We start from the raw sequence: 16,334 nt of genomic DNA, 5'->3' as shown, positions 1-16,334 counted from the left end.
CAAGTCCCAATGATATGATCAATCTGCAGAGAAGCAATCTGATAGAAGAAAGGGATTACATGATCAATCAGCCAAAAAGCAATCAGATGGCAGAAAGGGATTTCAATTGGAGAGAATATAGGCTTTTTAACCCAACCGAAGGGCAATACCCAGTGCAAGCAGCTCCAATGTAATTGCCAGGTGATGAGGAGAGATTTAAAAAGTGGTAAATGGAAGGGACTAGATAGGTTAACTGCTTGGGAGAGAGGGTTTGCTTGTATTTCTACAGATGGAGAAGGAATCAGATGAGTGCCATTAAGCACCTGGAGAGAGACAGAAAAAGAGAAAAACCCTCAAAACAAAGGAGAAGACCTAAAAAACATCTGGCCCTGAAAGAGCATGGCTGATAATGAGACTGTTGCAGGACTTTAAAACCAGCAGGAATCACTGGATTCCCTGAGATGAAAAAGTATTCATAAAACTGTTGCAGAACTTCAAAACAAGCAGAAATCATTGGATTCTCTGAGACATGATAAAACTGATGCAGGACTTCAGACTCTGCAGGAATCATTGGATTTCCTAACACAAGATGAGACTATTCCAGGACTTCAAAACTTGCTGGAATTATTGGATTCCTGGCACATGGAGTAATGGACAATAGATTGGTTTTGGACTATTTCATTGGACTATTTATGGACATGTACAATTCCTCATGTTGATTCATGTTATTTGTTATATCACTACTAGCCTTTGTAATATTGCTATGTGCTTATATAATAACTGCCATGTTGATGGATTTATGTATACCTGTTTCAAGTGAGACCCTTCAGAAACCCACTAATCTGGTTTGATTCCCCATTTTCCTTTAGTTTTCATCTCCCTTCCTGAGACGTCAATGAGAGCATGATTACCTCCTTTTTTGTTGTTTTCACCCCTTTTTTGAGGAGTCATGGAGGGTGTGATCACCTCCTTTTATGGTGTTTTCACTCCTTTTTTGAGGAGTCAGGGAAGGCACCTCCTTTTTGGAGTTCTCACCTCTTTGAGAAGTCAGGGAGGGTGTGATCACCCTATGTTCTAAAACAAAAGAAATCAGATGTTATGGGCCAGAACTCTGAACTTGAAGCAAGGATTCTTACACGAGTTAATTCAGTGGAATTGATAAATACAATGGTTATCTAGTTTAGCATAGTGCTTAATAGTTCTCTAATTGAGTACATGTACTTAGTACTTAATATAGTTCCACAAGATTCATATTTATGATAATGGAGTATTTAACAGCCAGCAAGGACTGGATGAGATTCATTTCCACCTTCAATCAGGCTCCTTGTGGCTCTCCTGGGGGACTGAGAGGCTTGGAGATAAAGCCAGAGAAGATAGAGAACTGGAGGCAGAAGCTCAAGCTCTCAGAGCCCAAGAGAGAGAGATTCATTTTCCATCTTGATCAGCTTTGTGGTGGCTGGCCTGACCTCCTGCATTTTCTCCACTGAAACCAAGTCCCCTTTGAAGGCCAGGAGAAAGCTAGCTGAAGCCCCAGGCAAGGAGACAAGACTTTGAAGGAGATAATAAAGGATTTGGACTTTAACACCTGGCTATCCTTATGGTGATTACTGAGCTGAAAAGAAAGCTGCCCCAAAGACGCCAAGAAAACCAAAGAACATAACAGATTTTTCCTTTTGATCTTATTTTTTTGCTGCTCATTAACACAAATCCAAATTCTAGCTTTCAAAGCTACTGTATCAACTTGTTTCCTACCCATTTTTTATGATTCTAAAACTTGGTTTTCTGTATTATCTATGCCACGGAACATTAAGAAACTTCTGGCTCAAGATGGCTGCCTGAACAGAAGGTAGAAAAATAGCTCTTCCTCAACTATTTCATTGAAAACCTAAAAAACTATACCAGGCAAAATAATTATCAGGAAGTCCACTGATAAACTATAGGATATGATTTCTTCCACCTCAGATCTATATTAAAAAATCGATGAGAAGTCCATGGAAAATAGGAAAAGGGGATGCCAGTAAAGTCAGCATAAGTTCAAGTAAACAAGGTACAATGAAACTAGAGAACATCTGGAAACATTTTGAGAATTCCACAAAAATCTATACAGACTATATGCACACAAATATATGTATATATTAATATATATTAATGTTTACATATTACATATATTGATATAGGCTTATAATCAAGAATAACTTTTGTAAAGCTGAGCATAATCCTACAGAGAAAAAAATGGACCTTTAGTGAAATAGAGTATTTTTTTCTTACTAGTATTTGATTTTTTCAAATGCATGTAAAGATAATTTTCAACATTCAGTTTTGTAATTTTGAGTTCCAAATGTTTCTCTCTTCCTTCTTTACTTCCTCTCCCCTAAGATAGCAAGCAATCTAATATAAGTTGTATATATTTTTATATACTTTCAGATATAGTTCCATATTTTTATGTTGTACGAGTAAATCAGACCAAAAGGGGAAAAAACACAAGAAAGAAAAAGCAAACAAAGAAACAAACAAAAAGATGAAAACACTATGCTTCAATCCACATTCAGTCTCCATAGTTCTCACTCTGGATGCAGATGGCATTTTCCATATCAAGTGAAATAGAGTATTTTCAAGAGTTCCTGATGAAAATACAAGAATTGAGTAAGAACTTTGAAGTACAAATATTAAGATCCAAAGAAACCTCAAAAGATAAATTTATTTGAATATTAGGAAGGAGCTATGGATCCCTTCAGAAATGAAATAAAGGTTATTGAGAGTAAAAAACAAAATAAAACAAAACAGAGGTCCCAGATGGGTGGGGATTGATTCTGGTCAGAGGATCTTAAGAAGGAGAAGAGAAGAGAGGAATATATTAATGTAGAAAGGAAGAAGAAGTGGAACTTGTTCTTTCTTATAATTGGATTGGGTGAGAAAATAAAAAACAAAGAGGAAGGGGTAGAAGAAATAGTCATCACATGAACCACATTCTCATCTGAATCCAGACAAAGGAGAGTTGAAGACACACACAATCATAAAGAGTTTGGTGAAGAAATAAACTCAACAGGGATAGAGAAGGAAGTGGTTAAGAGGAGGATAATAGTAGGGAGGAAATAATTATAAGTGAAACAAATGCTTAAGCCTAAAAAAAAGCATTAAAAGAGAAAAAAAAAAAGAAAACTCAAAGAATTGTAGCATTAAGAATTAAGGAATTTTTAAAGGATTGTGGTATATGAATATAATAGAATATTATTGTACTATAAGAAATTATGAAAGAAATTACTTCATAGCATGCCCAGAAGCAGGAACTGATAGTTAATGAAATAAATAGAGCCAGAAGAGCAATTTATACAATGACAACAATATTTTAAAGAAAACAACATTGAAAGGCTTAAGAAGTATAAGCCCAGCAATGACCAAATACATCTCCAGAGGATCTATGTTGAGCATGTTTACTACCTCTTGAAAGATTCAGGATGAAGAAGGTAATATACCTTTTTTTTTGACAAGGCTATAATTTTGCAGATTAGTTTTGTTTGTTAATGCTTATTCATCTCTTAGAGTCTCTCTTCTCCTTTTTTTTTTTTAATAGGAAAAAAGGTTTGGGGCAGAAAAGGACTTAGGTTTCCTTCTGGATCTACCCACCTCTTCTATTGTGCTCTCTGGAATATATTGCTCAATGGTTAACAAACTTTTTGCAGCCTTTGATACTGTTTATCATTCTCTTTTCCTAGATACTCTTTCCTCTCTAGGTTTTTATGACACTTTTGTCTTGGTTCATCTATATCTTTCTGAATCTTCTTTGCTAGATTTGCCCAATAACTATGGGTGTCTCCCAAGGCTCTCTTAGCAGCCTCTATGTTATCTTTGGCTTTCATAGAAGGTTCAATGATCATCTCTATGAAGATGACTCTGAGTCCTATATATCCAGGCTGAGTGTCTTGAGTTCCAGGTCATGATTTCTAGGGGTGGAGCCAACATGGTAGAGTAAAGCCAGAAAGCTGCTTGAGTTCTCCCAGTTTCTCTTGAAAACCATATGAAACCAATCCTCTGGACAGAGTTTGATGGAATGAAACCACTCTTCAGCTCAAGATAGACAGGACAAAATTGCAAAAAAGGTCAGTCTCAGTGGGTTGAAAAGGGTGTTCAGCCCAGATTGTATAGAATCTGGGAAAGCTTGTGAGAGGGTCTTAATCACAGCAAATCAGCAACTAAAACCCTCAGTTCTGGCTCAGTAGAAGAACCGATCAGTGGGGCAGCCTTCAGACCTAGCTCAGAAGTCAAACTCTGGAAATACAGCTATTTCCTGAAAAAAGCCTGCAAAGATATTCCCTGTAAACACAAGGGAATCCTGTGCTCAAAGCCACAGCTCCGACCTGCACAGAAATCTTGGGACTATACCCCCTTTACCCCATAAGCAGAGATCAATTATAAAAGTAAAAAAAGAGGAAATACACAAAAGAAAAAAAATGAGCAAGAAAGAGAAAAGAAAGCTACTATGGTGACAGGGAAGACCAAAACACCAAATAAGACAAAGAAAAAATGTCTACAGAGGAAATCTCAGAGTGGTGATAGGAATTGGTCTCAAGCCCGTCCTTCTTCATCAAGCCAAGCACTTCTTGGAACTGCTCACAAAAGACTTTAAAAGGCAAATAAGAGAGGTAGAAGAAAAAATGAGAAAAGAAATGAGAGGTATGCAAGAAAGACTCAACTGCTTGGAAAAGGAGCTCCAGATCTCATGGACATTTTAAACTCAACATGTCTACAAGAGGATTCATTAGCCTTCTCCTCAAATGCAACCTTATTTTGAATTTTTTTCTCCATGTGCTTTGTTTTTGCATTATATATATTTATCATGGTCTCTTGCAATATAGCAAAATGGCTAATTAAAAAATTCAGTGACCTCATTTGAAAGTATGAGAACATTCTACCTCAATAGCAATTCTATCTCTCAAGAAAAAAATTAACAGAAATCTATTTTCTCTTTTTCCCATCATCCACTCCATTGTGGGGGGGAGGTAAAAAAGAAAAACAAATTCCTTTTAATAAATATACATAGCCAAGCAAAACAAAATTTTAAACTATATGAAAAAATATGTGTATCCATCACCTGTCATGGATAGCATGTTTCACCATTGTTCTCTGGAATCATAGATGGCCATTGTATTGTTCATAGTTCTTACAGCTTTCAACATTCTGTATGAATTATTTTCTGGGTTCTGCTCACTTTATTTTCTAGTCTCACATCATTTGATTTGTAGACATTATAAACTCAACATCAAGTTGAATTATTTGTTTTCTCCAACTCCCCATTCTACTTCTTCTAAATTTTCCTATTGTTGGAATCTTTACAAACTGTTAAGCCATTAGAATTGATAGAGACAATAATTATCTAATTTGGCATGGTTCAATATGATTGATTTGATCTTAGAAGGAGATATTTTGGGCCAGAACTTGAAACAAGGTACTAAGTACAACTGATAGAAACGATGCTTGTGTTCACACCTTTAGAGAGCTCATAAGTATCTAAGTACTCAATGGAGTTCACATGTTTGGGAAATTTCAGGGCTTAGTATGGCTTAGTATGAGATATCCGAATGCACACCTCCCTTAGGGCCAGAGAGCACTCTGGGAGATAACCCAGAATCCCTCTCTCTCCAGAAGGAAGAGTTAACCTTTGGGAGATCATATATATACAGGAAGCTCTTAAAGCTGGGGAGAGTTTTCTTGGGAACATTGACTGGGGTCGGAGAGGAGCACTCTGGAAGGAATTTCTCTGGAACATTGACTGGGGTCGGAGAGGAGCACTTTGGGAGGAAGCCCACAAGCCCTATCTTCGAGGCAAGAGATTCATTGCATCTTCCAACTTGGTGCTGGCTGGAGGCTGAAGAAAGCAGAGGCAGAAGCAAGCAGAGGCAGAAGCCAAGGACAAAGCTGCAAGATCTCTTGGAACCAAGCAGAGATAGGCCTCTGAGCTAACCAGGCTATATTGAAGGACACAATAAAAGATCTGAACTTTTATCAGCTGGCTGCAATTTTGGATCTTATTATTATATTATTATTTAAAGAAGAAAAAACACCAACATCCTATTACTATTTTAAAAGCATCACCATCCTTCTAGTTATGACAGACTCAAAATGTAAGTTTCATTCAGTTTTGTTAGACTCATATCATCTCACAAAAGGGGAACCCTTCTCTGTTCAACGACTACTATACTGGGACAAGCTCTTATCATTTTATAACTGGACTACTACAATAAATTGCCAGTTGGTCTACTGGCTTTAGGCCTTTTCCCACTTCAATCCATTATTCATTCATTGCCAAAGTTATTTTCACCTCACCTCCACTCAATAATGGTTTCCTATTTGGGAACTTTTCTCCCCGCCCCTTCCCCACCTGAGCTTCTCTAGGATCAAATTTTTTTTTTTAAAAGCTTTGACATTAAAGCCCCTTTCAACCTAGTCTCATCTTATCCTTCCAGTCCTTTTATACTTTATACCCACATCCAAAACACTCTAAAATTCATTAATATTGGCCTTATTGTTCCTTGAGCAAAATTCCTTATTTCCAAATTGGATTTTCATTAGCTTTCACCCATGACTGAAATATTCTTACTTTTACTTACAGGCTTACCTGACTTCTTCCAAGTGTCAGCTCATATTCCGCCTATCTCAGAGGCTTTTTCCCGTTCTCCCCAGCCCCCGATCATTGCTAAATACTTTCCCCCTGAGATTACTGTTCATGGAAGATTAGCACATTTTGCATGAGAATTTGCTGAGCCCTTTTCAGGACTGCTTTCCACCTTTGGTGCCCATCTGTCACTCAACCTATGGCTCCCAGTGATTTCAAGAAGTTCCAAGAAGAATGTACGGTGACTATATACTGGTAAAACTATCTTAACAAATGGGTTAAATCAGATTGAGGATAACTTACTGGTCTCAAACCTGTCAATAGTAAGGGGAATGTCTATCTCAAGTGTGTAAAAACTTCCCTTGCTAAAAAGGTCAGAGAAGAACAGGCCAAGAAGATGGCTGAAGTAGATCTGTGAAGTGTTGAGATTGGTCAGACATTGAAGATACCAAGGTCATTTGCTGCATCCCGTGCCATCTCTAATCATGTTGACTTTTGTCTTGCCACTGGATTTCAATAATTCTGGAAATGAGATTGAGGCTGATGACTTTGTGCAACTCTGCTTCACTTACAACCAGATAATGCACAAGTCAAAACATTACGCTGAAATGTTGTGGTCCTTCTTGAAAATGAAGAACAACAATACTCTTTATCTTCTCTATGAATATCTTGTATATACACAGTTCTTTGCATGTTGTAACCCTCATTAGAATATGAGTTTCTTGAGGGTGGGGACTATGTTTTTATCTTTTTTTTTTTTTTTTTTTTTTACCAGCACTATGCCTGGTATGTAGTAAGGGTTTAATAAATGCTTATTGACTGGCATAAATATGAGTTATTTGGCCATTTCCTGTTTTTAATTTACACATGGATATCCTCCATGCCTCCAAAAGAAATAATTCCCCCTTTTCAAGGTGCCAGTTGCGAGAGGCAAATTTCAACTTGATTTAAGTGTAGCAGGATTTGATTTGGCATAGATTCCACAGAACATGTGTTGATCTGCCCTGATTGATTCCTATGGGCCACATATGCAGGCTCAGTCCTGATGGATTTAGGTGTTTTAGGATGGTGAAGCAATTCCCTTATTAGTCCTTTAGTCCTATGAAAAAAGAGTATCTGCATGAAAAGGATCAATCATTGAGCCAGGAGTGACTGACTCAATGAATGTTAACTAGAGTGATTTCACTCTTTAGTTTGATTTCTTTCTTCCTATCTTCCATTGGTGGCAGGACTCTTCAAATTTTTCCCTGGAGGAGTGGGAGATGGGCTGGTACTAGTAGAAATGGCAAACAAACAAACAAACAACCCTCCTCCATTCCCCGCCCCCCTCCAAAACAAAACAAAACAAAACAAAAAACCAAACCTTGTATTTTTTAGCTAGAGTAGGGGCTTACCTAGGTGAACTGAGCCTGGTCTTTGAACTGGCTGTCTTTTCTTGTTGTTTCCTTCCCTGAGCCTAGATGACTGCATAGTAGTCTCAAGATTGATGTGTCCAGTCTTGTGAGTTCTAAAGGGTAGAATTATTAACTATTAAAAGAAGAACAGATAAGCCCTTATTTTTCTTTTATTTTTCTTAAAATTTCCTTGTATTTTCCCATATTTTTGGCAGAAATAGGGATACCAATCAAAATTATTGATTGTAACAACTAATTTTTTAATTTGAATCGCTAAGATTTTCGAAGTATATCCTCATATCATCTGCAAAGTAGTTTTACTTTCTCATTGCCATTCTGATTCCATTCTCACTGGTATAGGAAACCTCTGGATGACTAAACTGTTTTTGCCAACAGAAGTTGCCACCTTTTCTATAATTTATAGTGAGGTGTCTAGTTCTTTGAGGGATTAAGTGACTTGCAAATGTTCATAGAGGCTGGATGCATCAGAAATAGAACTTTTTTTTCCTGTTTTTCCTGGCTTATGGCCAGCTTTTTATTTACTGCAACACATAATTTCTCATATTTTAAAGAGTATCTTGAAGGCAGAGCTAAAATGGCAGAGTAGCAGGAAGAATCCCGGTAAGCTCCCTACCCTCCACCACCCCTCCAAAAATCTACCAGATCTAGAAAATGGACCAAATCAATTCCTGATGGGGAAATATGAAAAATTCACAACGAGTCATTTACCAGCATAGGTCAGCATATGGATATAGAAAAAGAGGTCCATGAAAACATTTCCAACTCTGCCGCCAACTCATGCTGGTAACTAGGGTAGGAACAGTTGCCAGGTAGCGCCTATTTGTCACCTACTACCCATTTCTGATTCACAGATCTAGGATAAACTAACAAGAGGACCTGTGCCTAATGGTGGTGTTCTAGGAATGATTATAGGTCCTAGGTTATGAAAGTAGAGAGGAATGACTTCCGGCCAATATGGTGGAGAGGAGGCACACAGCTGCATAAGCTCTGCATTCTGTCTCAGAATCCATTTCATTACAAGCCTCTGAATTAATGCTTGACTGAAAAACCCCCCACAAATAATTACCAAGAGAAGACATCCTTGAAATTCGCCAGGAAAGGTCTGTTTTTGCTCGAGGGCGGGGAAGGTTTTAGATCGGCCTGGACTGAGGGCAGGCATCAGCAGCAAGAGCACAGCAGGGAGCTCACAGGCGAGCAGACCGGAGCAGGGTAGGGTGTGATCTCAGCCGTCTTTGCCGGGAGAGCTTTGCTACAGGATTGGATACTTTGCCCTGACAATAAACCAGCAGACAAGCAGAGAAGCTAAAAACACAGGGGGTGAAGAATACAACCCCAAATAGCTGGAGTCTCTTGGGACCTGGCCACTCCTCCCCCACAGTGACTCAGCATGCTCTCAGAGTCTCAGAGCGCAGGCACAGCACAGCCATTGCTGTCCTGCTAGTACCCTGCTGCTGCCCCCCCACCCCAGCGGTCTATAGAGGAAGCTCGGTAACACCACCCAGCCCCCCCAAAAGAAAACAGATTCCTTTTGGGTTTTTTCTTTTTTTCTTTGCTAGTTTGTCTTTGATTCTTCTCTGACAACATGAGCAAAAAATTGAAACAGACCTTAACCACTGACATCTTCTATATGGATAGAGAGCAGACTCTAAACCCTGAGGAGACTAAAAACATACTGTCTCCAGGTGAATCCCCAAAGGAGGAGATCATCTGTTCCTCAGCACAGATCAATCTCATAGAAGAAATTAAAAAGGCTCTCACAAGAGAGCTAGAAGAAAAATGGGAAAAGGAAAGGGAGGTTTGGCAAGAGAGTTTGGAGAAGTCGTCCCACACATTTAAAGACAGAGTGGAAAAAGAAATCAAGGCATTGAAAAATAGAATTAGTGAACTGGAAACAGAAAAGCTCTAAAAAATAAAATTGGCGAAATGGAAAAAACAAAAAACAAAACAACTCACTTAAAAACTCAATTAGACAACTAGGAAAAGATATAAAAAAAAAGTGAATGAAGAAAATACTTCATTGAAAATCAGAATTGAACAAATGGAATTGAATGATTCGAGGAGACAACAAGAATGTCACAAAAAAAAAAAATCAAATAATGGAAAAAATGTAAATATTTGGGAAAAAAAAGACCTGAAAAATAGATCTAGGAGAGAGAATCTGAGAATTATTGACCCGAAAAATAATGAAAAAGAGCCTAACATTTTCCAGGAAAATCAAAAGAACTGCCAAAGTCAAAGAAACAGAGGAAAAATAACTTGAAAGAATTATCAATCACCACTGAAAGGGATCCCAAACAAACCCAAAGAAATATACTGGCCAAAAGCCAGAACCCCTCAGATGAAAGAAAAATACGTAAGCGGTGAAAACCCAATTAAAATAGGGAGCCAAAAGGATTACCCAGGCCTCACCAGACCACCTTTAAAAGATCAAAGGTTAGAAATGATATTCCGGCTAAGGAACCCGATGCAACCAAAATAACTTACCCAGCCGAATGAGCATCTTTTTCCAGGGAAGAAGATGGAATTCAATGAAAAAGGAATTTCAATTTTTTATAAAAAACCAGAACTTAACAAAAAGTGACAAAATATAGAACTCAAGAGAAACCTAAAAAGGTAAAAGAAACTTGGGAACTATATTTTAATGATGAGAAAATAATTATATCTTGTTCTAGAAACAGAGGTGGAAAGGATATTTTCCAGAAAAAGGGAAAGTGGGCATTTACATCTTATGAAGAGACAAAGGAAACCTATTAATCTGAGAAAGAATGAGGGGAGAATATGGGGATCTTACTGCCATCAGAATTGGCTTTAAGAGAAAAAATTTGACCTATTCAATTTATGGAAAACATCTTCCACCCAGAAAAGTGGGAAGGGAAAAGGAAAAAGGAAGGAATTAGCAGGGGGGGAACACAGAAACTGTGAGGAAAAGGAGTAAGAGGGAGGAGGAAAAGGTGGGGGAGGGATTAAAAAGGGACTGTAAAAGGGTGCTCCAAGAATGGGGAAAAGGGGGAAAGGGGAAAAGACAAACAGGGATTAACAAGAACAAGAAACAGAATTGGTAATTTTAACTATATGTGAATGGGGTAAACCCCCAAAAGAGGAAGCGGTTAGCAGAATGGATTAAAAGCCAGAATCCACAATAGTTGTTTATAGGAAACACCTGAAAAGGAGAACATACAAGAAAGGTAAAAAGTTGGAGCAGAATCTACTATGCTCAGGTGAAGCAAAAAAGGGGGTGCCATCCTGATCCAAATCAAAAAAAAAATTGATCTAATTAAAAAGAGATAAGAAGGGACACCATTTCCAAAGGGGCATAGAAATAAGCAAATCAATATTAAATATATAGGGACCAAGGGTGATCTAAATTTAAAAAGAGAAATTAAGAGAGCTAAAGAAGAAATAACAGCAAAACATAAAATGGAAGATCCAACCTTAATCAGAATTAGATAAACAAACCACAAAATAAATAAAAAGAAGTCAAAGAGAAAATAGAATACTAAGTTAATATGATAGATTCCTGAGAAAGCAAAATGGAAACAGAAAAGGGTAATTTTCTTTCAAGTTCATGGAATGTATAAAAATTGACCAATATTAGGGACAAAAACCCAAACTAAATGCAAAGGCAGAAATAGTAAATGCATCCTTTTCAGACCACAATGCAAATGAAAATTACCAAAAAAGCCAGGGGAAAATGACCAAAAAAATTGTAAACTAAAGCATCTCATTAAAGAATGATTGGGTGAAACAGCAAATCATAGACATAATTAATAACTTCACCCAAGAAAATGAAAAAATGAGACATCAACCAAATGTGTGGATGCAGCCAAAGCAGAATAAGGGAAATTTATACTTAGAGGTCTACCTAAAATTGAGAAAAGAAGGAATGAATTGGGTTTCACCAAAAATGCTAGAAAAGGAACAAATTAAAAACCCCCAGTCAAACACTAAACTTGAAATTCTAAAAATAAAAGGGGAAATCAATAAAATTTTAAGTAAAAAAAAAAAAACTATTGAATTAATTAATAAAATTAAGTTGGTTCTATGAAAAAATTAACAAAATAGACAAATCCTTAGTAAATCTGATTAAAAAAAGGAAAGAGGAAAATCAAATTCAGTCTAAAATGAAAAGGAGAATAATCAATAAGAAGAAATTAGAGAATAATTAGGATTACTTTGCCCAACTTTATGCCAATAAATCTGAAACTTAAAATGAAATGGAAGAATACCTTCAAAAAATATAGCTTGCCCAGATTAACAGAGAAAGAAGTAAATATCCTAAACAGTCTCATTTTAGAAAAAGAAATAGAAAAGCTTATTAACCAACTCCCTAAGAAAAAATCCCCAGGATCAGATGGATTTACATATGAATTCTATCAAACATTTAAAGAACAATTAACTCCAATGCTGTATAAACTATTTGAAAAAACAGGGATTGAAGGAGTCCTACCAAACTCCTTTTACAACACAGACATGGTACTGATACCTAAACCAGATAGGTTGAAAACAGAGAAAGAAAATTATAGACAAATTTCCCTAATGAATATTGATGCTAAAATCTTAAATAAAATATTAGCAAAAAGATTACAGAAAATCATCCCAGGATAATACATGGATCAAGTAGGATTTATACCAGGAATGCAGGGCTGGTTCAATATTAGGAAAACTATTAGAAGACTATATCAAAACCAAATTAACAAAAATCTATGATCATTTCAATAGATGTAGAAAAGCATTTGATAAAATCCAACATCCATTCCTAATAAAAAAACATTTGGGAGTATAGGAAAAATGGACTTTCCTTAAAATAGTCAGGAGCATATTTAAAACCATCAGTAAGCATCATATATAATGGGGAAAACTGGAACCATTCCAGTAAAATCAGAGTGAAACAAGGTTGCCCACTATCACCATTATTATTCAATATTGTATTAGGAATGCTAACTTTGGCAATAAGAGTTGAGAAAGAGATTAAAGGAATTAGAGTAGGTAATGAGGAAACCAAATTATCACTCTTTGCAGATGATATGATGGTATACTTAGAGAATCCCAGAAATTCTACTAAAAAGCTATTAGAAATAATTCATACCTTTAGCAAAGTTGTAGGATACAAAATAAATCCACATAAATCCTCAGCATTTTTATACATCACCAACAAAATCCAACAGCAAGAGATACAAAGAGAAATTCCATTCAAAATAACTGTTGACAGCATAAAATATTTGGGAATCTATCTACCAAAGGAAAGTCAGGAATTATACAAAATTACAAAACACTTTCCATACAATAAAGTCAGGCTTAAATAATTGGAATAATAATAAGTACTCTTGGATAGGCCGAGCAAATATAATAAAGATGACAATACTCCCTAAACTAATCTATTTGTTTAGTGCTATACCAATCAGACTTCCAAGAAAATATTTTAATGATCTAGAAAAAATAACAACAAAATTCATATGGAAGAACAAAAGATTGAGAATCTCAAGGGAATTAATGAAAAAAAAATCAAATGAAGGTGGCCTAGCTGTACCTGATCTAAAACTATATTATAAAGCAGCAGTCACCAAAACCATTTGGTATTGGCTAAGAAATAGATTAGTTGATCAGTGGAATAGGTTAGGTTCACAAGACAAAATAGTCAACTATAGCAATCTAATATTTGAGAAACCCAAAGTTCCTAACTTTTGGGATAAGAATTCATTATTTGACAAAAATTTCTGGGATAACTGGAAATTAGTATGGCAGAAATTAGGCATGGAGCCACACTTAACACCGTACACCAAGATAAGCTCAAAATGGGTTCATGATTCAGGCATAAAGAACAAGATTATAAAAAAATTAGAGGAACATAGGATAGTTTATCTCTCAAACTTGTGGAGGAGGAAGAAATTTGTGACCAAAGATGAACTAGAGACCATTATTGATCACAAAATAGAAAATTTTGATTACATCAAATTAAAAAGCCTTTGTACAAACAAAACTAATGCAGACAAGATTAGAAGGGAAACAACAAACTGGGAAAACATCTTCACAGTTAAAGGTTCTGATAAAGGCCTCATTTCCAAAATATATAGAGAATTGACTCTAATTTATAAAAAATCAAGCCATTCTCCAATTGATAAATGGTCAAAAGATATGAACAGACAATTTTCAAATGATGAAATTGAAACTATTTCCACTCATATGAAAGAGTGTTCCAAATCACTATTGATCACAGAAATGCAAATTAAGACAACTCTGAGATACTATACACACCTGTCAGATTGGCTAAGATGACAGGAAAAAATAATGATGAATGTTGGAAGGGATGCGGGAAAACTGAGACACTGATGCATTGTTAGTGGAGTTGTGAATGAATCCAACCATTCTGGAGAGCAATCTGGAATTATGCCCCAAAATTTATCAAACTGTGCATATCCTTTGATCCAGCAGTGCTACTACTGGGCTTATACCCGAAAGAGATACTAAAGAAGGGAAACGTACCTGTATGTGCCAAAATGTCTGTGGCAGCCCAGTTTGTAGCGGCTAGAAACTGGAAAACGAATGGATGCCCATCAATTGGAGAATGGTTGGGTAAATTGTGGTATATGAATGTTATGGAATATTATTGTTCTGTAAGAAATGACTAGCAGGATGAATACAGAGAGGCTTGGAGAGACTTACATGAACTGATGCTAAATGAAATGAGCAGAACCAGGAGATCATTATATACTTCAACAATGATACTATATGAGGATGTATTCTGATGGAAGTGGATTTCTTTGACAAAGACATCTAACTCAGTAGAGAGGAACAAGTTCAGAAGCAAGCAGCATCTAAGTTCAGACTTCTAGGAGCAGAACTGAATCTTAGTGGCAACCTCTCTCCTTGTCTAAAAACTGCAGAGGAATTGCCAAAATATGAATCCCAAACTAAAGAGAATTCTATCTCTTTGAAATGGCAAAACTTCCCAGTTAGTTGATAGTGGTTGTCCATTATTCCTCAGGAGCCAAACTCAAGTCAGGAACTTTCAGTGTTCAGACTAGAAAGACAGGAATAGAACTTGTCCTGAATCAGACTATTCTGGGAACATTAAAAATTTACAGATTCTCAACCTGAATTTTCCCAGTGGTACTAGAATAGCATATTATTCAATACTCTAAGAAAATGGGAATATCAAGTCTGAAGCCAGGAAATAGACTGGAAGAATGAACAAATTAAAGAAAAAATCTAGACATAAAAACTCCAATATTACAGTGACAAGGGTGCTCAAGATACAAACTCAGAAAAAAGAATGATTCCAAAATATCCATAAGCAAAGTCTCAAGGAAAAACATCATTTGTACATAAATTCAACTAGAATTCCTAGAAAAGATAAACAAGGAGTTAAAATATCATTAACATCTTTGTTTCTTAGATGAAGTGGTAATCCTTTAATTAAGAGTCTTCTGTGTGACTCTATTTTTATTGATATTCATCAGAACTCTAGACATGAAACATTGTATTACCTATATTAACTTCTGTACTTAATAAATTCCACACATTGTGAATATTAATACTTAAATATTCAAATAATCAAAATTATATTGTAGAATCTGGTTTTACTTATAAAAGGAAATCACTGGAAAAACTTTGTTCAAAAAGATCTAAAAATTTTATATTCAAGTATCCAAAAAATCCTTAATGAAAAATCTCTCCACTGCAAAGGATACCATCAATAAATCCCAGACAAGCTCTCATGATGTAGCCTAGAGATGGCTTAAATTCTCACTCTTACTATTTGGGATGGCTTATTCACCAGGTTGCACTCTTATGAGTAAGTCTATTGTTTATGAGAATAATAAACTCCATACCCATACTTGAATCGCTGGTCTGAATTAACTTGTAGAACTTGTAGAAAAATACCTATGAGCTGCAATTGTACATCATTGGCATCAAGTCACAATTTAAGTTACCACAGTTTAACTAACTCTGGTGTTAAAAGAAAAAAAATGATAATGATGCAATCTGAAATTTAGACTAAAGTCTGCCAGAAATAATTTTTATTGAATTTGGCATTAGTCTATATCTAAGGCATCTTTAGCTGAGAACGAAAGAGAAGTGGAAGGGGAGGGAAAAGGGAAGTAGGAGAAGGGGAGATGAGGAGCAAATAGGTGGAAAGGAGGTGTGTGTGTGTGTGTGTGTGTGTGTGTGTGTGTACGTGTATGTGAGAGAAAGAGAAAGAGTGAGACAGAGACAGAGAAACAGAGACAGAGACACACACACACAGAGAAATTGGAAAAATCTACCATGCCTTCCAGTATAACTCTTTGCCTCAAGATTATGTAAAACATTTATAGGAATTTTGAACAATG

General features: G+C 36.2%; 1 protein-coding gene across 2 annotated transcripts in view; it reads right to left on the bottom strand.

The window, feature by feature from the left end:
- HDAC7 (histone deacetylase 7) overlaps positions 1-8,093 on the bottom strand; it is an 85,509-nt gene extending 77,416 nt beyond the window's left edge. Inside the window, exon 1 of one of the 2 annotated variants that reach the window (XM_031938048.1) lies at positions 7,984-8,093. In XM_031938048.1, coding sequence (XP_031793908.1) covers positions 7,984-8,059 — 76 coding nt within the window. In that variant the 5' untranslated portion in view covers positions 8,060-8,093. The remainder of the gene's footprint in view (positions 1-7,983) is intronic. The other variant, XM_031938047.1, reaches the window with a different exon arrangement.
- Positions 8,094-16,334: the final 8,241 nt, after the last annotated feature.

The sequence above is a fragment of the Sarcophilus harrisii genome, chromosome 5, assembly GCF_902635505.1.
Source record: "Sarcophilus harrisii chromosome 5, mSarHar1.11, whole genome shotgun sequence".
Taxonomy (NCBI): domain Eukaryota; kingdom Metazoa; phylum Chordata; class Mammalia; order Dasyuromorphia; family Dasyuridae; genus Sarcophilus; species Sarcophilus harrisii.
Note: the sequence above shows the minus strand (reverse complement) of the source record. Positions and strands in the feature narration are given on the sequence as shown.